The sequence below is a fragment of the Lampetra planeri genome, chromosome 1, assembly GCF_965212315.1.
Source record: "Lampetra planeri chromosome 1, kcLamPlan1.2.h2, whole genome shotgun sequence".
NCBI lineage: Eukaryota > Metazoa > Chordata > Hyperoartia > Petromyzontiformes > Petromyzontidae > Lampetra > Lampetra planeri.
This window is the reverse complement of record NC_136107.1, coordinates 94802-117500: the sequence shown is the minus strand read 5'-3', so window position 1 is coordinate 117500 and position 22699 is coordinate 94802. Positions and strand designations below refer to the sequence as shown.

The 22699-nt window shown below is 48.6% G+C and overlaps 1 protein-coding gene across 1 annotated transcript in view; it reads left to right on the top strand.

Moving 5' to 3' along the window:
- Positions 1-22699, top strand: part of LOC144719512 (uncharacterized) — a 51324-nt gene that overhangs the window by 1388 nt on the left and 27237 nt on the right. The window contains exons 2-4 of the mRNA XM_078595545.1: positions 3537-3593; positions 6432-6488; positions 19251-19336. Of these exons, the coding sequence (XP_078451671.1) occupies positions 19257-19336 (80 nt within the window). The 5' untranslated portion in view covers positions 3537-3593; positions 6432-6488; positions 19251-19256. The remainder of the gene's footprint in view (positions 1-3536; positions 3594-6431; positions 6489-19250; positions 19337-22699) is intronic.

Sequence of the window (22699 nt, the reverse complement as noted above, 5' to 3'; positions counted from 1 at the left end):
TGAATAGCGAGTGAGTTGATTAGTGAGTGAGTTAAATAGCGAGTGAGTTGAATAGCGAGTGAGTTAAATAGTGAGTGAGTTGAATAGTGAGTGAGTTAAATAGTGAGTGAGTTGATTAGTGAGTGAGTTGAATAGTGAGTGAGTTGATTAGTGAGTGAGTTGAATAGTGAGTGAGTTGAATAGTGAGTGAGTTGAATAGTGAGTGAGTTGAATAGTGAGTGAGTTGATTAGTGAGTGAGTTAAATAGCGAGTGAGTTGAATAGTGAGTGAGTTGAATAGTGAGTGAGTTGAATAGTGAGTGAGTTGATTAGTGAGTGAGTTAAATAGCGAGTGAGTTGAATAGTGAGTGAGTTGAATAGTGAGTGAGTTGAATAGCGAGTGAGTTGAATAGTGAGTGAGTTGAATAGTGAGTGAGTTGAATAGTGAGTGAGTTGATTAGTGAGTGAGTTAAATAGCGAGTGAGTTGAATAGCGAGTGAGTTGAATAGTGAGTGAGTTGAATAGTGAGTGAGTTGAATAGCGAGTGAGTTGAATAGCGAGTGAGTTGAATAGTGAGTGAGTTGAATAGCGAGTGAGTTGAATAGTGAGTGAGTTGAATAGCGAGTGAGTTGAATAGCGAGTGAGTTGAATAGCGAGTGAGTTGAATAGTGAGTGAGTTGATTAGTGAGTGAGTTAAATAGCGAGTGAGTTGAATAGTGAGTGAGTTGAATAGTGAGTGAGTTGAATAGCGAGTGAGTTGAATAGTGAGTGAGTTGAATAGTGAGTGAGTTGAATAGCGAGTGAGTTGAATAGTGAGTGAGTTGAATAGTGAGTGAGTTGAATAGTGAGTGAGTTGAATAGCGAGTGAGTTGAATAGTGAGTGAGTTGAATAGCGAGTGAGTTGAATAGTGAGTGAGTTGAATAGCGAGTGAGTTGAATAGCGAGTGAGTTGAATAGTGAGTGAGTTGAATAGTGAGTGAGTTGAATAGTGAGTGAGTTGAATAGAGTGTGAGTTGAATAGTGAGTGAGTTGAATATTGCGTGAGTTGAAGTGGTGAGTTGAATAGTTGAGTGAGTTTGAATAGTGAGTGAGTTGAATTGGAGTGTGTTGAAGGTATAGAGTGAGTTGAGGTGTTAAGTTGAATAGCGAGTGAGTTGAATAGCTGAGTGAGTTAATAGTGAGTGAGTTGAATAGTGAGTGAGTTGAATAGCGAGTGAGTTGAATAGTGAGTGAGTTGAATAGTGAGTGAGTTGAATAGTGAGTGAGTTGAATAGCGAGTGAGTTGAATAGCGAGTGAGTTGAATAGCGAGTGAGTTGAATAGCGAGTGAGTTGAATAGCGAGTGAGTTGAATAGCGAGTGAGTTGAATATCGAGTGAGTTGAATAGCGAGTGAGTTGAATAGCGAGTGAGTTGAATAGCGAGTGAGTTGAATAGCGAGTGAGTTGAATAGCGAGTGAGTTGAATAGTGAGTGAGTTGAATAGTGAGTGAGTTGAATAGTGAGTGAGTTGAATAGTGAGTGAGTTGAATAGTGAGTGAGTTGAATAGCGAGTGAGTTGAATAGCGAGTGAGTTGAATAGCGAGTGAGTTGAATAGCGAGTGAGTTGAATAGCGAGTGAGTTGAATAGCGAGTGAGTTGAATAGCGAGTGAGTTGAATAGTGAGTGAGTTGAATAGTGAGTGAGTTATAGCTAGTGAGTGTTTACGTGCCGAGACGGCGACCAATGGGAGCGGGGCAACGGGGCTCGTCGCGCGCTCTGATTGGTCCCCTGGCGAAGGGGGTTTCCGCGGCGTTTCTCTCAACCCGACCCGGACCCGCGCCGCTTCGGAAATCCCCGGCGGTGACGTCACCGTGCGACCACGCCCAGAGGGGGGGGGGGGCTGTGGGGGGGGGGGCGCTGGGGGGGGGGGGGCGCTGGGGGGGGGGGCGCTGGGGGGGGGGGCAGGTGAGGGGACAAGGGGAGGGGTGAGGGGGACACTCCACCCCCACAACTCCCAATTGGTGATGGGGCAGTAGTGGAGAGTGGAGAGTTTCCCATTATTCCTGGGCAGTGTGCTCATGACCGGCTCCACGTCTTCTCGGCAGAGGTCTCACTCCGAATCAGTCGAGCGGCAATATCTTTTCATCGGTTGCGTAACGCTGTGTGGAAGCTACCTGGTCTGTCGCTCCGCACGAAGCTTCAGGTCTTCTCGGCAGAGGTCGCAAACGGGTTTTGACTCCTTACCCGTACCCGTACCCGGCCGCACCAGGGTCGCAATCGGGTACCTGTAACCTACCCGATACCCGGCTACCCGCACCCGGCCGGGTACGGGTAGCCGGGTATCGGGTACCCGATTGCGACCTCTGCTTCTCGGCCACGGTCATTTCCTCCCTTCTCTACGCTTGCAAAACATGGACCCCCTTAATGGAGCATCTTCGCCGGTTGGAAACATTTAGGCTGGCCTGCCTACGATTCATCCTGGGTTTAACCAGGCTGGATTGTGTGAGGAGCTCACAAATCCTTGAAAGATCTGGGCAAGGTCCCATCAGTGAGCTCCTCTGGCATTCAAGGCTGCGTTGGCTGGGTCATGTAGCCCACATGCCCAGCCACCGCATGCTGAAACAGCTTTTGTTCGGCTGGATCGAGGGGGCTAAACGGACGCGGCGCGGGCGAGAGAAGAGATGGAGTGATGTGGTACAGGAGGACGTGGAGCTGAGTGGACTTGCCGATGACTGGTACCAGCGGTGTCAGATCGGCCTCTGTGGAGGAGGCTCGTGAAGGACGCTACTGGGCAGTTGGAGGCAGTCGCCATCCAACAACAACGGAGGGCGGAGGAGCGACGCTCACAACAACGAGCGGAGCGCCGAGTGGCTAAAGCACAGCAAGTTGGCACAGTGGGGGCACAGGTGGTGCATCAGCCAGTCATCTCGGTCATCTCAGTCAGTCGACCCGTGGCACCTGCTGGGTCTGCCCCGTGACCTCCTGCCAGCGGGCGTTCGACACTTCGTGGCCTCAAGGTGCACATGGCCTGGCACAAGCGTCGTAGTGACGTCACCGCCACTTAGTGGCGAATGGCGATTGTTGCTTGTTGGAATAAGACGGAAACGGCATAGATCCAGCCCCTTGGGCTCATTACAGCACTCAGACACAACACACAAAGATCCCCCATGTAGCCTGTAACAGACTGTAGGGGCAAGTGCTGTTAGCGAGTAGCACCTATGAAGGCCAGCACGGCACACGAGGGGGTGGGTGGCCAGCACCACGCCCGGCCGCCTTTGTCTCCCCAGTGCTAGCGATGATGTTTACACATCGCACCAGCGACCAATCAGCGCGCAAGCGATCGGAGCGCGGCCAATCAGAGCGGGGCAGCGGGTCTCGTCCCGCGCCCCGATTGGTCGCCTGCTGCTCAAGGGGGTTTCCAGCGCGATGCCGTTCACGGCGCGGGGGGGGAGGGGGCGGGGGAGTTGTGGGGGGCGGGGTGAAGTGAAGGGGGCGGGGTGCAGGGCGGTGGTAGTAGGAGGGGCAGGGGGCGGGGCGTGCTAGTTGAGTGACAGCTGCGGCTTCTGCTTCTTGTCAGAAGCTGCGCAGCGAGAGGAGGCGAGAGGCGAAGACCCCGAGAGCTCAGAGACACCGCCAGGTGAGGGGGGGGGGCACGGGGACAGGGGGGGGCACGGGGATAGGGGGGGACACGGGTCCTGGTCTCGGGCTCGTGAGGGGCTCCTTGATGAGCACGCGAAGCGGGGTCAGTGAGTTGAATAGTGAGTGAGTGTTTACGTGCCGAGACGGCGACCAATGGGAGCGGGGCAACGGGGCTCGTCGCGCGCTCTGATTGGTCCCCTGGCGAAGGGGGTTTCCGCGGCGTTTCTCTCAACCCGACCCGGACCCGCGCCGCTTCGGAAATCCCCGGCGGTGACGTCACCGTGCGAACACGCCCAGAGGGGGGGGGGGGGCGCTGTGGGGGGGGGGGGGCGCTGGGGGGGGGGGGGCGTTGGGGGGGGGGGGCGCTGGGGGGGGGGGCAGGTGAGGGGACAAGGGGAGGGGTGAGGGGGACACTCCACCCCCACCACTAGGCCTCGGCAAGGTAAAAGTTAAAAGGTAAAAAATTAACCCGTAAAAACAAAGTTTTTCACTATAAATCCTTTATATGCGTGGCATTGGGGCGGCTCGAGTCCTCTCGTCCTCTGGCTTGAGATGGCTGCCACCTATGGGTCAGATGATTGTCTGCCACCTTTAAGCAATTGGTAAATACATATTTAATTATTTTCCCCTAAACAGTGTCAAATTTGGGGAAAAAAAATTCACGAAAATTAATTGTCACGCACAACGAGTCTGTGTGCAAAATGTCAGCTCGATTGGATCACGGGAAGTGGTTTAAAAAAAACGACCGAAAGATTTGCACGGTCGTAAGCAAGCAAGCACGCAAGCAAGTGAACTTAATATAAAGGATTTAAAAAGAACGAGCCTACCTTTACCCTACCTTTTATCTTACCACAATACAATCACTCTACACATTTTACCCTTTAGCAGGTAAGGTGAAAAGCAATGACCCTATCTTTACCCTACCTTGTACCCTTACCCCATACAAATTACACGATTACAGGGTAATTACTGGGGTACTACTACACATGACAAAGGTTTATAACGGTAAATGCTACAAGGTAGAGCGCTTTATTCATATAGAATACTCTCGATGATTCCAATTTTACACGCTTTCTTTGAACTCACTCTGTTGTTGTTGTCGTTGTTGTCGTATCCTCAAATCTTGTAACTCAAGTTTAACCCACTTCCCAATGTGATATCGACTGCACACTTGGTATACTTATGTCATACTGATGACAACACTATATTCTATCATTAAAAACATATATATTTTAAAACCCTCTTGTATATGTTATATGTTTCGGCTTGGCTCTAATTGTCCACGCTCAACTGACGTTGGCTGTAATTGGCCACGGCCCCTTACGTTGTGGTGAGCTTTGGGGCCACTTCCTGGAGTCGTGGAGTTTTGCACTACTCTTACATTTAATAAAAGCGTGTTTTTAAAAAAGTTTTTACAAATATTACTTATTAAATGGAGACCACGGACTGCGCCACGGAGCTTTTAGTGGTAAACAAGGCACCGTATTTACCGGGTAATACTTCGCGCTACCTTTACCCTACCCTTTACCTTACCCCTTGGCATGTCGACATCTTTACCCTTTACCTTTACCCTTTTACCCGGTAAAAAGGGTAAATTACCTTACCTTGCCGAGGCCTACCCACAACTCCCAATTGGTGATGGGGCAGTTGTGGAGAGAGTGGAGAGTTTCCCATACCTGGGCAGTGAGCTTATGACCGGCTCCAGTTTATCAGCAGAGGTCTCACTCTGAATCAGTCGAGCGGCAATATCTTTTCAACGGTTGTGTAACGCTGTGTGGAAGCTTCAGGTCTTCTCGGCCACGATCATTCCCTCCCTTCTCTACGCTTGCGAAACGTGGACCCCCCTAATTTAGCATCTTCGCCGGTTGGAAACATTAGGCTGGTCTGCCTACGATCCATCCTGGGTTTAACCAGGCCGGATTGTGTGAGGAGCTCACAAATCCTTGAAAGATCTGGGCAAAGTCCCATCAGTGAGCTCCTCCGGCAGGCAAGGCTGCGTTGGCTGGGTCATGTAGCCCGCATGCCCAGCCACCGCATGCCTAAACAGCTTTTGTTCGGCCGGATCGAGGGGGCTAAACGGGCGCGGCACGGGCTAGAGAAGAGATGGAGTGATGTGGTACAGGAGGACGTGGAGCTGAGTGGACTTGCCAATGACTGGTACCAGCGGTGTCAGATCGGCCTCAGTGGAGGAGGCTCGTGAAGGAGGCTACTGGGCAGTTGGAGGCAGTCGCCCTCCAACAACAACGGAGGGCGGAGGAGCGACGCTCACAACGAGCGGAGCGCCGGGTGGCTAAAGCACAGCAAGTTGGCACAGTAGGGGGCACAGGTGGTGGATCAGCCAGTCATCTCGGTCAGTCGACCCGTGGCACCTGCTGGGTCTGCCCCGTGACCTCCTGCCAGCGGGCGTTCGACACTTCACGTGGCCTCAGGGTGCACATGGCCTGGCACAAGCGTCGTGGTGACGTCACCGCACACGAGGGGGTGGGTGGCCAGCACCACGCCCGGCCGCCTTTGTCTCTCCAGTGCTAGCGATGATGTTTACACACCGCACCAGGTACCAATCAGAGCGTGCGAGCGATCGGAGCGTGGCCAATCGGAGCGGGGCAGCGAGCCTCGTCCCGCGCCCCGATTGGTCGCCTGCTGCTCAAGGGGGTTTCCAGCGCGATGCCGTTCACGGCGCGGGGGGGAGGGGGACGGGGGGGTTGAGGGGGGCGGGGTGAAGTGAAGGGGGCGGGGGGTGAAGTGAAGGGGGCGGGGTGCAGGGCGGTAGTAGGAGGATCAGGGGGCGGGGCGTGCTAGTTGAGTGACAGCTGCGGCTTCTGTTTGTTGTCAGTAGCTGCGCAGCGAGAGGAGGCGAGAGGCGAAGACCCCGAGAGCTCAGAGACACCGCCAAGTGAGGGGGGGGGGGCACGGGGACAGGGGGGGCACGGGGTGAGGAGGGGGGGCACGGGGTGAGGGGGGGGGGCACGGGGACAGGGGGGGGGGGCACGGGGACAGGGGGGGGGGGGGCACGGGGACAGGGGGGGGGGCACGGGGACAGGGGGGGGCACGGGGACAGGGGGACACGGGGTGAGGGGGACAGGGGTCCTGGTCTCGGGCTTTCTGAGCCCCGAGCAGAGCGGTAGTTCAATAGTAACATAGTGAGTGAGTTGAATAGTGAGTTGAATAGTGAGTGAGTTGAATAGTGAGTGAGTTAGTAGAATGGTGAGTAGTTAAATAGTGACATAGAGAGTGAGTTAAATAGTGACAGTGAGTAAGTTAAACAGTGATATAGTAAGTGAGTTAAACAGTGACATAGTGAGTGAGTTGAACAGTGACATAGTGAGTGAGTTGAACAGTGACATAGTGAGTGAGTTGAACAGTGACATAGTGAGTAAGTTAAACAGTGATATAGTAAGTGAGTTAAACAGTGACATAGTGAGTGAGTTGAACAGTGACATAGTGAGTGAGTTGAACAATGACATAGTGAGTGAGTTGAACAGTGACATAGAGAGTGAGTTGAATAGTGACATAGTGAGTTGAATAGTGACATAGTGAGTGAGTTGAACAATGACATAGTGAGTGAGTTGAACAGTGACATAGAGAGTGAGTTGAATAGTGACATAGTGAGTGAGTTGAACAGTGACATAGAGAGTGAGTTGAACAGTGACATAGAGAGTGAGTTGAACAGTGACATAGTGAGTGAGTTGAACAGTGACATAGTGAGTGAGTTGAACAATGACATAGTGAGTGAGTTGAACAGTGACATAGAGAGTGAGTTGAATAGTGACATAGTGAGTGAGTTGAATAGTGACATAGTGAGTGAGTTGAACAGTGACATAGTGAGTGAGTTGAACAGTGACATAGTGAGTTGAACAGTGAAATAGTGAGTGAGTTGAACAGTGACATAGTGAGTGAGTTGAACAATGACATAGAGAGTGAGTTGAACAGTGACATAGAGAGTGAGTTGAACAGTGACATAGTGAGTGAGTTGAACAGTGACATAGTGAGTGAGTTGAACAGTGACATAGTGAGTGAGTTGAACAGTGACATAGTGAGTGAGTTGAACAGTGACATAGAGAGTGAGTTGAACAGTGACATAGTGAGTGAGTTGAACAGTGACATAGAGAGTGAGTTGAACAGTGACATAGTGAGTGAGTTGAACAGTGACATAGTGAGTGAGTTGAACAGTGACATAGTGAGTGAGTTGAACAGTGACATAGTGAGTGAGTTGAACAGTGACATAGTGAGTGAGTTGAACAGTGACATAGTGAGTGAGTTGAACAGTGACATAGTGAGTGAGTTGAACAGTGACATAGTGAGTGAGTTGAACAGTGACATAATGAGTGAGTTAAACAGTGACATAGTGAGAGAGTTAAACAGTGACATAGTGAGTGAGTTGAACAGTGACATAGTGAGAGAGTTAAACAGTGACATAGTGAGTGAGTTAAACAGTGACATAGTGAGTGAGTTGAACAGTGACATAGTGAGTGAGTTGAACAGTGACATAGTGAGTGAGTTGAACAGTGACATAGTGAGTGAGTTAAACAGTGACATAGTGAGTGAGTTGAACAGTGACATAGTGAGTGAGTTAAACAGTGACATAGTGAGTGAGTTGAACAGTGACATAGTGAGTGAGTTAAACAGTGACATAGTGAGTGAGTTGAACAGTGACATAGTGAGTGAGTTGAACAGTGACATAGTGAGTGAGTTGAACAGTGACATAGTGAGTGAGTTAAACAGTGACATAGTGAGTGAGTTGAACAGTGACATAGTGAGTGAGTTAAACAGTGACATAGTGAGTGAGTTGAACAGTGACATAGTGAGTGAGTTAAACAGTGACATAGTGAGTGAGTTGAACAGTGACATAGTGAGTGAGTTAAACAGTGACATAGTGAGTGAGTTAAACAGTGACATAGTGAGTGAGTTAAACAGTGACGTAGTGAGTGAGTTGAATAGTGGCATAGTGAGTGAATTGAACAGTGACATAGTGAGCGAGTTAAACAGTGACATAGTGAGTGAGTTGAATAGTGACATAGTGAGTGAGTTGAATAGTGACATAGTGAGTGAATTGAACAGTGACATAGTGAGTGAGTTGAACAGTGACATAGTGAGTGAGTTGAACAGTGACATAGTGAGTGAGTTGAACAGTGACATAGTGAGTGAGTTGAATAGTGACATAGTGAGTGAGTTGAACAGTGACATAGTGAGCGAGTTGAACAGTGACATAGTGAGCGAGTTAAACAGTGACATAGTGAGTGAGTTGAATAGTGACATAGTGAGTGAGTTGAATAGTGACATAGTGAGTGAGTTGAACAGTGACATAGTGAGTGAGTTGAACAGTGACATAGTGAGTGAGTTGAACAGTGACATAGAGAGTGAGTTAAACAGTGACATAGTGAGTGAGTTAAACAGTGACATAGTGAGTGAGTTGAACAGTGACATAGTGAGTGAGTTGAACAGTGACATAGTGAGTGAGTTAAACAGTGACATAGTGAGTGAGTTAAACAGTGACATAGTGAGTGAGTTGAACAGTGGCATAGCGAGTGAGTTAAACAGTGACATAGTGAGTGAGTTAAACAGTGACATAGTGAGTGAGTTGAACAGTGACATAGTGAGTGAGTTAAACAGTGACATAGTGAGTGAGTTGAACAGTGACATAGTGAGTGAGTTAAACAGTGACATAGTGAGTGAGTTGAACAGTGACATAGTGAGTGAGTTAAACAGTGACATAGTGAGTGAGTTAAACAGTGACATAGAGAGTGAGTTGAACAGTGACATAGTGAGTGAGTTAAACAGTGACATAGTGAGTGAGTTAAACAGTGACATAGTGAGTGAGTTGAACAGTGACATAGTGAGTGAGTTGAACAGTGACATAGTGAGTGAGTTGAACAGTGACATAGTGAGTGAGTTGAACAGTGACATAGTGAGTGAGTTGAACAGTGACATCGTGAGTGAGTTGAACAGTGACATAGTGAGTGAGTTGAACAGTGACATAGTGAGTGAGTTGAACAGTGACATAGTGAGTGAGTTGAACAGTGACATAGTGAGTGAGTTAAACAGTGACATAGTGAGTGAGTTGAACAGTGACATAGTGAGTGAGTTAAACAGTGACATAGTGAGTGAGTTAAACAGTGACATAGTGAGTGAGTTGAACAGTGACATAGTGAGTGAGTTAAACAGTGACATAGTGAGTGAGTTGAACAGTGACATAGTGAGTGAGTTAAACAGTGACATAGTGAGTGAGTTGAACAGTGACATAGTGAGTGAGTTAAACAGTGACATAGTGAGTGAGTTAAACAGTGACATAGTGAGTGAGTTGAATAGTGGCATAGTGAGTGAATTGAACAGTGACATAGTGAGCGAGTTAAACAGTGACATAGTGAGTGAGTTGAATAGTGACATAGTGAGTGAGTTGAATAGTGACATAGTGAGTGAGTTGAACAGTGACATAGTGAGTGAGTTAAACAGTGACATAGTGAGTGAGTTAAACAGTGACATAGTGAGTGAGTTAAACAGTGACATAGTGAGAGAGTTAAACAGTGACATAGTGAGTGAGTTAAACAGTGACATAGTGAGTGAGTTGAACAGTGACATAGTGAGTGAGTTGAACAGTGACATAGTGAGTGAGTTAAACAGTGACATAGTGAGAGAGTTAAACAGTGACATAGTGAGTGAGTTGAACAGTGACATAGCGAGTGAGTTAAACAGTGACATAGTGAGTGAGTTAAACAGTGACATAGTGAGTGAGTTAAACAGTGACATAGTGAGTGAGTTAAACAGTGACATAGTGAGTGAGTTAAACAGTGACATAGTGAGTGAGTTAAACAGTGACATAGTGAGTGAGTTAAACAGTGACATAGTGAGTGAGTTAAACAGTGACATAGTGAGTGAGTTGAACAGTGACATAGTGAGTGAGTTAAACAGTGACATAGTGAGTGAGTTAAACAGTGACATAGAGAGTGAGTTGAACAGTGACATAGTGAGTGAGTTAAACAGTGACATAGTGAGTGAGTTAAACAGTGACATAGTGAGTGAGTTGAACAGTGACATAGTGAGTGAGTTGAACAGTGACATAGTGAGTGAGTTAAATAGTGACATAGTGAGTGAGTTAAACAGTGACATAGTGAGTGAGTTGAACAGTGACATAGTGAGTGAGTTGAACAGTGACATAGTGAGTGAGTTGAACAGTGACATAGAGAGTGAGTTGAACAGTGACATAGTGAGTGAGTTAAATAGTGACATAGTGAGTGAGTTGAACAGTGACATAGTGAGTGAGTTAAATAGTGACATAGAGAGTGAGTTAAACAGTGACATAGTGAGAGAGTTGAACAGTGACATAGTGAGTGAGTTAAATAGTGACATAGTGAGTGAGTTAAACAGTGACATAGTGAGTGAGTTAAATAGTGACATAGTGAGTGAGTTGAACAGTGACATAGTGAGTGAGTTGAACAGTGACATAGTGAGTGAGTTGAACAGTGACATAGTGAGTGAGTTGAACAGTGACATAGTGAGTGAGTTAAACAGTGACATAGTGAGTGAGTTAAATAGTGACATAGTGAGTGAGTTGAACAGTGACATAGTGAGTGAGTTGAACAGTGACATAGAGAGTGAGTTGAACAGTGACATAGTGAGTGAGTTAAACAGTGACATAGTGAGTGAGTTAAATAGTGACATAGTGAGTGAGTTGAACAGTGACATAGTGAGTGAGTTGAACAGTGACATAGAGAGTGAGTTGAACAGTGACATAGTGAGTGAGTTAAACAGTGACATAGTGAGTGAGTTAAATAGTGACATAGTGAGTGAGTTGAACAGTGACATAGTGAGTGAGTTGAACAGTGACATAGAGAGTGAGTTGAACAGTGACATAGTGAGTGAGTTGAACAGTGACATAGTGAGTGAGTTAAACAGTGACATAGTGAGTGAGTTGAACAGTGACATAGTGAGTGAGTTGAACAGTGACATAGAGAGTGAGTTGAACAGTGACATAGTGAGTGAGTTGAACAGTGACATAGTGAGTGAGTTGAACAGTGACATAGTGAGTGAGTTGAACAGTGACATAGTGAGTGAGTTGAACAGTGACATAGTGAGTGAGTTAAACAGTGACATAGTGAGTGAGTTAAATAGTGACATAGTGAGTGAGTTGAACAGTGACATAGTGAGTGAGTTGAACAGTGACATAGAGAGTGAGTTGAACAGTGACATAGTGAGTGAGTTAAACAGTGACATAGTGAGTGAGTTAAATAGTGACATAGTGAGTGAGTTGAACAGTGACATAGTGAGTGAGTTGAACAGTGACATAGAGAGTGAGTTGAACAGTGACATAGTGAGTGAGTTAAACAGTGACATAGTGAGTGAGTTAAATAGTGACATAGTGAGTGAGTTGAACAGTGACATAGTGAGTGAGTTGAACAGTGACATAGTGAGTGAGTTAAACAGTGACATAGTGAGTGAGTTGAACAGTGACATAGTGAGTGAGTTGAACAGTGACATAGAGAGTGAGTTGAACAGTGACATAGTGAGTGAGTTGAACAGTGACATAGTGAGTGAGTTAAACAGTGACATAGTGAGTGAGTTGAACAGTGACATAGTGAGTGAGTTGAACAGTGACATAGTGAGTGAGTTGAACAGTGACATAGTGAGTGAGTTAAACAGTGACATAGTGAGTGAGTTAAACAGTGACATAGTGAGTGAGTTGAACAGTGACATAGTGAGTGAGTTGAACAGTGACATAGTGAGTGAGTTAAACAGTGACATAGTGAGTGAGTTAAACAGTGACATAGTGAGTGAGTTAAACAGTGACATAGTGAGTGAGTTGAAGTGACATAGTGAGTGAGTTGAACAGTGACATAGTGAGTGAGTTGAACAGTGACATAGTGAGTGAGTTGAACAGTGACATAGTGAGTGAGTTAAATAGTGACATAGTGAGTGAGTTGAACAGTGACATAGTGAGTGAGTTGAACAGTGACATAGTGAGTGAGTTAAACGGTGACACAGTGAGTGAGTTGAACAGTGACATAGTGAGTGAGTTGAACAGTGACATAGTGAGTGAGTTAAACAGTGACATAGTGAGTGAGTTGAACAGTGACATAGTGAGTGAGTTAAACAGTGACATAGTGAGTGAGTTAAACAGTGACATAGTGAGTGAGTTGAACAGTGACATAGTGAGTGAGTTGAACAGTGACATAGTGAGTGAGTTGAACACTGACATAGAGAGTGAGTTGAACAGTGACATAGTGAGTGAGTTGAACAGTGACATAGTGAGTGAGTTGAACAGTGACATAGAGAGTGAGTTGAACAGTGACATAGTGAGTGAGTTGAACAGTGACATAGTGAGTGAGTTGAACAGTGACATAGTGAGTGAGTTGAACAGTGACATAGAGAGTGAGTTGAACAGTGACATAGAGAGTGAGTTGAACAGTGACATAGTGAGTGAGTTGAACAGTGACATAGAGAGTGAGTTAAATAGTGACATAGTGAGTGAGTTGAACAGTGACATAGAGAGTGAGTTGAACAGTGACATAGAGAGTGAGTTAAACAGTGACATAGTGAGTGAGTTAAACAGTGACATAGTGAGTGAGTTGAACAGTGACATAGTGAGTGAGTTGAACAGTGACATAGTGAGTGAGTTGAACAGTGACATAGAGAGTGAGTTAAACAGTGACATAGTGAGCGAGTTAAACAGTGACATAGTGAGTGAGTTGAACAGTGACATAGAGAGTGAGTTAAACAGTGACATAGTGAGCGAGTTAAACAGTGACATAGTGAGTGAGTTGAACAGTGACATAGAGAGTGAGTTGAACAGTGACATAGTGAGTGAGTTGAACAGTGACGTAGAGAGTGAGTTGAACAGTGACATAGTGAGTGAGTTAAACAGTGACGTAGAGAGTGAGTTGAACAGTGACATAGTGAGTGAGTTGAACAGTGACATAGTGAGTGAGTTGAACAGTGACATAGAGAGTGAGTTGAACAGTGACATAGTGAGTGAGTTGAACAGTGACATAGAGAGTGAGTTAAATAGTGACATAGTGAGTGAGTTAAATAGTGACATAGTGAGTGAGTTAAATAGTGACATAGTGAGTGAGTTGAACAGTGACATAGTGAGTGAGTTGAACAGTGACATAGAGAGTGAGTTAAATAGTGACATAGTGAGTGAGTTAAATAGTGACATAGAGAGTGAGTTGAACAGTGACATAGAGAGTGAGTTAAATAGTGACATAGTGAGTGAGTTAAACAGTGACATAGTGAGTGAGTTGAACAGTGACATAGAGAGTGAGTTAAATAGTGACATAGAGAGTGAGTTAAATAGTGACATAGAGAGTGAGTTAAATAGTGACATAGTGAGTGAGTTAAACAGTGACATAGTGAGTGAGTTGAACAGTGACATAGTGAGTGAGTTGAACAGTGACATAGAGAGTGAGTTAAATAGTGACATAGTGAGTGAGTTAAATAGTGACATAGAGAGTGAGTTGAACAGTGACATAGAGAGTGAGTTAAATAGTGACATAGAGAGTGAGTTAAATAGTGACATAGAGAGTGAGTTGAACAGTGACATAGAGAGTGAGTTAAATAGTGACATAGTGAGTGAGTTAAATAGTGACATAGTGAGTGAGTTAAACAGTGACATAGTGAGTGAGTTAAATAGTGACGTAGTGAGTGAGTTGAACAGTGACATAGTGAGTGAGTTAAATAGTGACATAGTGAATGAGTTAAATAGTGACGTAGTGAGTGAGTTGAACAGTGACATAGTGAATGAGTTAAATAGTGACGTAGTGAGTGAGTTGAACAGTGACATAGTGAGTGAGTTAAATAGTGACGTAGTGAGTGAGTTGAACAGTGACATAGTGAATGAGTTAAATAGTGACGTAGTGAGTGAGTTAAACAGTGACGTAGTGAGTGAGTTAAATAGTGACATAGTGAGTGAGTTGAACAGTGACATAGTGAGTGAGTTAAATAGTGACATAGTGAGTGAGTTGAACAGTGACATAGTGAGTGAGTTAAACAGTGACATAGTGAGTGAGTTGAACAGTGACGTAGTGAGTGAGTTGAACAGTGACATAGTGAGTGAGTTAAATAGTGACGTAGTGAGTGAGTTAAACAGTGACGTAGTGAGTGAGTTAAATAGTGACATAGTGAGTGAGTTGAACAGTGACATAGTGAGTGAGTTAAATAGTGACATAGTGAGTGAGTTGAACAGTGACATAGTGAGTGAGTTAAATAGTGACATAGTGAGTGAGTTGAACAGTGACATAGTGAGTGAGTTAAACAGTGACGTAGTGAGTGAGTTGAACAGTGACATAGCGAGTGAGTTGAACAGTGACATAGTGAGTGAGTTGAACAGTGACATAGTGAGTGAGTTGAACAGTGACATAGTGAGTGAGTTAAATAGTGACGTAGTGATTGAGTTAAACAGTGACGTAGTGATTGAGTTAAACAGTGACGTAGTGAGTGAGTTAAACAGTGACATAGTGAGTGAGTTGAACAGTGACGTAGTGAGTGAGTTGAACAGTGACGTAGTGAGTGAGTTGAACAGTGACATAGTGAGTGAGTTGAACAGTGACGTAGTGAGTGAGTTGAACAGTGACGTAGTGAGTGAGTTAAACAGTGACGTAGTGAGTGAGTTAAACAGTGACATAGTGAGTGAGTTGAACAGTGACGTAGTGAGTGAGTTGAACAGTGACATAGTGAGTGAGTTGAACAGTGACATAGTGAGTGAGTTGAACAGTGACATAGTGAGTGAGTTGAACAGTGACATAGTGAGTGAGTTGAACAGTGACATAGTGAGTGAGTTAAACAGTGACGTAGTGAGTGAGTTAAACAGTGACGTAGTGAGTGAGTTGAACAGTGACATAGTGAGTGAGTTAAACAGTGACGTAGTGAGTGAGTTAAACAGTGACGTAGTGAGTGAGTTGAACAGTGACGTAGTGAGTGAGTTAAACAGTGACGTAGTGAGTGAGTTGAACAGTGACGTAGCGAGTGAGTTGAACAGTGACGTAGTGAGTGAGTTGAACAGTGACGTAGTGAGTGAGTTAAACAGTGACGTAGTGAGTGAGTTAAACAGTGACGTAGTGAGTGAGTTAAACAGTGACGTAGTGAGTGAGTTAAACAGTGACGTAGTGAGTGAGTTAAACAGTGACGTAGTGAGTGAGTTAAACAGTGACGTAGTGAGTGAGTTGAACAGTGACGTAGTGATTGAGTTGAACAGTGACATAGTGAGTGAGTTAAACAGTGACGTAGTGATTGAGTTGAACAGTGACATAGTGAGTGAGTTGAACAGTGACGTAGTGAGTGAGTTGAACAGTGACATAGTGAGTGAGTTGAACAGTGACGTAGTGATTGAGTTGAACAGTGACATAGTGAGTGAGTTGAACAGTGACATAGTGAGTGAGTTGAACAGTGACATAGTGAGTGAGTTGAACAGTGACATAGCGAGTGAGTTGAACAGTGACATAGAGAGTGAGTTAAACAGTGACATAGTGAGTGAGTTGAACAGTGACGTAGTGATTGAGTTGAACAGTGACATAGTGAGTGAGTTGAACAGTGACATAGTGAGTGAGTTGAACAGTGACATAGTGAGTGAGTTGAACAGTGACATAGTGAGTGAGTTGAACAGTGACATAGTGAGTGAGTTGAACAGTGACATAGAGAGTGAGTTGAACAGTGACATAGAGAGTGAGTTAAACAGTGACATAGTGAGTGAGTTGAACAGTGACGTAGTGATTGAGTTGAACAGTGACATAGTGAGTGAGTTGAACAGTGACATAGTGAGTGAGTTAAACAGTGACATAGTGAGTGAGTTGAACAGTGACGTAGTGATTGAGTTGAACAGTGACATAGTGAGTGAGTTGAACAGTGACATAGTGAGTGAGTTGAACAGTGACATAGTGAGTGAGTTGAACAGTGACATAGTGAGTGAGTTGAACAGTGACATAGTGAGTGAGTTGAACAGTGACATAGAGAGTGAGTTAAACAGTGACATAGTGAGTGAGTTGAACAGTGACGTAGTGATTGAGTTGAACAGTGACATAGTGAGTGAGTTGAACAGTGACATAGTGAGTGAGTTGAACAGTGACATAGTGAGTGAGTTGAACAGTGACATAGTGAGTGAGTTGAACAGTGACATAGTGAGTGAGTTGAACAGTGACATAGTGACTGAGTTGAACAGTGACATAGAGAGTGAGTTGAACAGTGACATAGTGAGTGAGTTGAACAGTGACATAGTGAGTGAGTTGAACAGTGACATAGTGACTGAGTTGAACAGTGACATAGTGAGTGAGTTGAACAGTGACATAGTGAGTGAGTTGAACAGTGACATAGTGAGTGAGTTGAACAGTGACATAGTGAGTGAGTTGAACAATGACATAGTGAGTGAGTTGAACAGTGACATAGTGAGTGAGTTGAACAGTGACATAGTGAGTGAGTTGAACAGTGACATAGTGAGTGAGTTGAACAGTGACATAGTGAGTGAGTTGAACAGTGACATAGTGAGTGAGTTGAACAATGACATAGTGAGTGAGTTGAACAGTGACATAGTGAGTGAGTTGAACAGTGACATAGTGAGTGAGTTGAACAGTGACATAGTGAGTGAGTTGAACAGTGACATAGTGAGTGAGTTGAACAGTGACATAGTGAGTGAGTTGAACAGTGACGTGTTGTGTAGTAGCATGTTGAGTAGTTGGCTGCTGCTGCCCGTCTCAGCAGACGAGCTGCTCCAGTGGCGCGGTGCACCCTGGGAAATGTCGTGAGTTCCCAGTCGTCTTGTTCAATGGTCAACATCGATGGCGAATGTCATCAGCACCACCGCGGGTGTTGCCATCCAAACGTCGTTTTTTTGCTTTTATCATTTTCAATCTATTTATTAATTTTATTTTATTATTTGTATTTTCTATCTACGTGACTTCACCGAAAGCACCAAGAATATGAATTGCTGCAGTCACGAAGTCAAAATAGTTGAGAGTTTAGTTTGAGTCCCATCCCGACTTGGAATCCACCGCCGCGAGGCGACCAATGGGTGGCGAGACGACGGCGACCAATGAGAAGGCGGCAGCAGCAGCAGGGCTCGTCGCGCGCTCTGATTGGTCGCCTGCTGCAGGGGGTTTCCAGGGCGTTGCCATGGCCCCGGGGGCGGCGCCGCCCGGAGACGGAAACCCCCGCGGTGGCGGTGACGTCACGGCACAGACACGCCCACAGGGGCTGGAGGCAGCCAATGGGAGACTGGCGCGGTGAGACTGAGACACAGGGAGAGACAGAGAGAGAGAGACAGACAACAGAGACACAGATAGAGACAGACAGATGCAGAGACAACACAGAGAGACGCAGAGACAACACAGAGACCCAGTGAGTGCCAAGTTAATATGCACGTCGTGCTCAGTACTGAGTAATGAGTGTGCAGTGAACTCGTGAGTAGTTAAAGCCTGCTGAGTAATGAGTGCTGAGTAAATGAGTTAAGTGGTGAGTAGTTAAGAAGTGAACTTGGGAGAGGAGTGGCACCCAGCCAGACAGGAATCCACCAGGTCATCGAGACAGGGAACGTGTTGTACGACACAGTGACGATGGTGACGATGCGTGCACAGCGCTAGCGGTGTCACGCTGTGTGCATCGCGCTTCAGGGCGATGCGCTGTTTGGCGTGAGCAGGGCCGCGTTCAGGTGGAGGCGGCCTACGGCTGATAAGAGGGAAGGGCGCAGGGACAGGTGAAGTCAGCAACATTTATTTGTTTAGCCAAGTAGACTGTGCACATTCCGCTCATGAGGAATTTATTAAACACAAATCACTGCACTCATCTCGTCTAACGTTTCCCCTCCTCACTTGAGCTGCTGTGGCAAAGTCACCAATGAAGTCCTATGGCCGCGCTGCCCACGAGACGTGTTCTGGGTGAGATCACGTGACTTGACGCTCACCCAGAACACCTCCATGACGGTCACGTTGGTCACCACAAGCTGCGTGTTACACTGGCCTAGAGGGGGTCTAGAGGGGGTCTAGAAGGGGGTCTAGAGGGGGTCTAGAGGGCGGTCTAGAGGGGGTCTAGAGGGGGTCTAGAGGGGGTCTAGAGGGCGGTCTAGAGGGCGGTCTAGAGGGGGTCTAGAGGGGGGTCTAGAGGGGGTCTAGAGGGGGGCCTAGAGGGGGTCTAGAGGGGGGTCTAGAGGGGGTCTAGAGGGGGGTCTAGAGGGGGTTTAGAGGGGGGTCTAGAGGGGGTCTAGAGGGGGGCCTAGAGGGGGTTTAGAGGGGGGTCTAGAGGGGGGTCTAGAGGAGGTCTAGAGGGGGTCTAGAGGGGGTCTAGAGGGCGGTCTAGAGGGCGGTCTAGAGGGGGTCTAGAGGGGGTCTAGAGGGGGGTCTAGAGGGGGTCTAGAGGGGGGCCTAGAGGGGGTCTAGAGGGGGGTCTAGAGGGGGTCTAGAGGGGGGTCTAGAGGGGGTTTAGAGGGGGGTCTAGAGGGGGTCTAGAGGGGGGCCTAGAGGGGGTCTAGAGGGGGGTCTAGAGGGGGTCTAGAGGGGATCTTGAGGGGGGTCTAGAGGGGGTCTAGAGGGGGGTCTAGAGGGGGTCTAGAGGGGGGTCTAGAGGGGGGCCTAGAGGGGGGTCTAGAGGGGGGCCTAGAGGGGGCCTAGAGGGGGTCTAGAGGGGGGTCTAGAGGGGTTCTAGAGGGGGTCTAGAGCTGTCTGCGGTGTCGCTTGTGCCTCAGGAGACGATGGCGACGGAAGTGGAGGCCCACAAGCTGCTGGTGCGGCGATGCGTCGACGACCTCAAGAAGCTCGACGGCGCCAGCAGGTGTGTCACTGTGCACCACCACACAGTGTGTCACTGTGCACCACCACGCAGTGTGTCACTGTGCACCACCACACAGTGTGTCACTGTGCACCACCACGCAGTGTGTCACTGTGCACCACCACTCAGTGTGTCACTGTGCACCACCACGCAGTGTGTCACTGTGCACCACCACACAGTGTGTCACTGTGCACCACCACGCAGTGTGTCACTGTGCACCACCACGCAGTGTGTCACTGTGCACCACCACGCAGTGTGTCACTGTGCACCACCACGCAGTGTGTCACTGTGCACCACCACGCAGTGTGTCACTGTGCACCACCACTCAGTGTGTCACTGTGCACCACCACGCAGTGTGTCACTGTGCACCACCACACAGTGTGTCACTGTGCACCACCACGCAGTGTGTCACTGTGCACCACCACGCAGTGTGTCACTGTGCACCACCACTCAGTGTGTCACTGTGCACCACCACGCAGTGTGTCACTGTGCACCACCACACAGCGTGTCACTGTGCACCACCACGCAGTGTGTCACTGTGCACCACCACGCAGTGTGTCACTGTGCACCACCACTCAGTGTGTCACTGTGCACCACCACGCAGTGTGTCACTGTGCACCACCACTCAGTGTGTCACTGTGCACCACCACGCAGTGTGTCACTGTGCACCACCACGCAGTGTGTCACTGTGCACCACCACGCAGCGTGTCACTGTGCACCACCACGCAGCGTGTCACTGTGCACCACCACGCAGTGTGTCACTGTGCACCACCACTCAGTGTGTCACTGTGCACCACCACGCAGTGTGTCACTGTGCACCACCACGCAGTGTGTCACTGTGCACCACCACGCAGCGTGTCACTGTGCACCACCACGCAGCGTGTCACTGTGCACCACCACGCAGTGTGTCACTGTGCACCACCACGCAGTGTGTCACTGTGCACCACCACACAGTGTGTCACTGTGCACCACCACTCAGTGTGTCACTGTGCACCACCACGCAGCGTGTCACTGTGCACCACCACGCAGCGTGTCACTGTGCACCACCACGCAGTGTGTCACTGTGCACCACCACGCAGTGTGTCACTGTGCACCACCACGCAGTGTGTCACTGTGCACCACCACTCAGTGTGTCACTGTGCACCACCACGCAGTGTGTCACTGTGCACCACCACGCAGTGTGTCACTGTGCACCACCACGCAGTGTGTCACTGTGCACCACCACGCAGTGTGTCACTGTGCACCACCACGCAGTGTGTCACTGTGCACCACCACTCAGTGTGTCACTGTGCACCACCACGCAGTGTGTCACTGTGCACCACCACGCAGTGTGTCACTGTGCACCACCACGCAGTGTGTCACTGTGCACCACCACGCAGTGTGTCACTGTGCACCACCACGCAGTGTGTCACTGTGCACCACCACGCAGTGTGTCACTGTGCACCACCACTCAGTGTGTCACTGTGCACCACCACGCAGTGTGTCACTGTGCACCACCACACAGTGTGTCACTGTGCACCACCACGCAGTGTGTCACTGTGCACCACCACGCAGTGTGTCACTGTGCACCACCACGCAGTGTGTCACTGTGCACCACCACACAGTGTGTCACTGTGCACCACCACGCAGTGTTTCACTGTGCACCACCACGCAGTGTGTCACTGTGCACCACCACGCAGTGTGTCACTGTGCACCACCACGCAGTGTGTCACTGTGCACCACCACGCAGTGTGTCACTGTGCACCACCACTCAGTGTGTCACTGTGCACCACCACGCAGTGTGTCACTGTGCACCACCACACAGTGTGTCACTGTGCACCACCACACAGTGTGTCACTGTGCACCACCACGCAGTGTGTCACTGCACCACCACACAGTGTGTCACTGTGCACCACCACACAGTGTGTCACTGTGCACCACCACACAGTGTGTCACTGTGCACCACCACACAGTGTGTCACTGTGCACCACCACACAGTGTGTCACTGTGCACCACCACGCAGTGTGTCACTGCACCACCACGCAGTGTGTCACTGTGCACCACCACGCAGTGTGTCACTGTGCACCACCACGCAGTGTGTCACTGTGCACCACCACGCAGTGTGTCACTGTGCACCACCACGCAGTGTGTCACTGTGCACCACCACGCAGTGTGTCACTGTGCACCACCACGCAGTGTGTCACTGTGCACCACCACGCAGTGTGTCACTGTGCACCACCACGCAGTGTGTCACTGTGCACCACCACGCAGTGTGTCACTGTGCACCACCACGCAGTGTGTCACTGTGCACCACCACGCAGTGTGTCACTGTGCACCACCACGCAGTGTGTCACTGTGCACCACCACGCAGTGTGTCACTGTGCACCACCACACAGTGTGTCACTGTGCACCACCACGCAGTGTGTCACTGTGCACCACCACACAGAGTGTCACTGTGCACCACCACGCAGTGTGTCACTGTGCACCACCACGCAGTGTGTCACTGTGCACCACCACGCAGTGTGTCACTGTGCACCACCACGCAGTGTGTCACTGTGCACCACCACGCAGTGTGTCACTGTGCACCACCACGCAGTGTGTCACTGTGCACCACCACGCAGTGTGTCACTGTGCACCACCACGCAGTGTGTCACTGTGCACCACCACGCAGTGTGTCACTGTGCACCACCACGCAGTGTGTCACTGTGCACCACCACGCAGTGTGTCACTGTGCACCACCACGCAGTGTGTCACTGTGCACCACCACGCAGTGTGTCACTGTGCACCACCACGCAGTGTGTCACTGTGCACCACCACGCAGTGTGTCACTGTGCACCACCACACAGTGTGTCACTGTGCACCACCACACAGAGTGTCACTGTGCACCACCACGCAGTGTGTCACTGTGCACCACCACGCAGTGTGTCACTGTGCACCACCACGCAGTGTGTCACTGTGCACCACCACGCAGTGTGTCACTGTGCACCACCACGCAGTGTGTCACTGTGCACCACCACGCAGTGTGTCACTGTGCACCACCACGCAGTGTGTCACTGTGCACCACCACGCAGTGTGTCACTGTGCACCACCACGCAGTGTGTCACTGTGCACCACCACGCAGTGTGTCACTGTGCACCACCACGCAGTGTGTCACTGTGCACCACCACGCAGTGTGTCACTGTGCACCACCACGCAGTGTGTCACTGTGCACCACCACGCAGTGTGTCACTGTGCACCACCACGCAGTGTGTCACTGTGCACCACCACACAGTGTGTCACTGTGCACCACCACGCAGTGTGTCACTGTGCACCACCACACAGAGTGTCACTGTGCACCACCACGCAGTGTGTCACTGTGCACCACCACACAGTGTGTCACTGTGCACC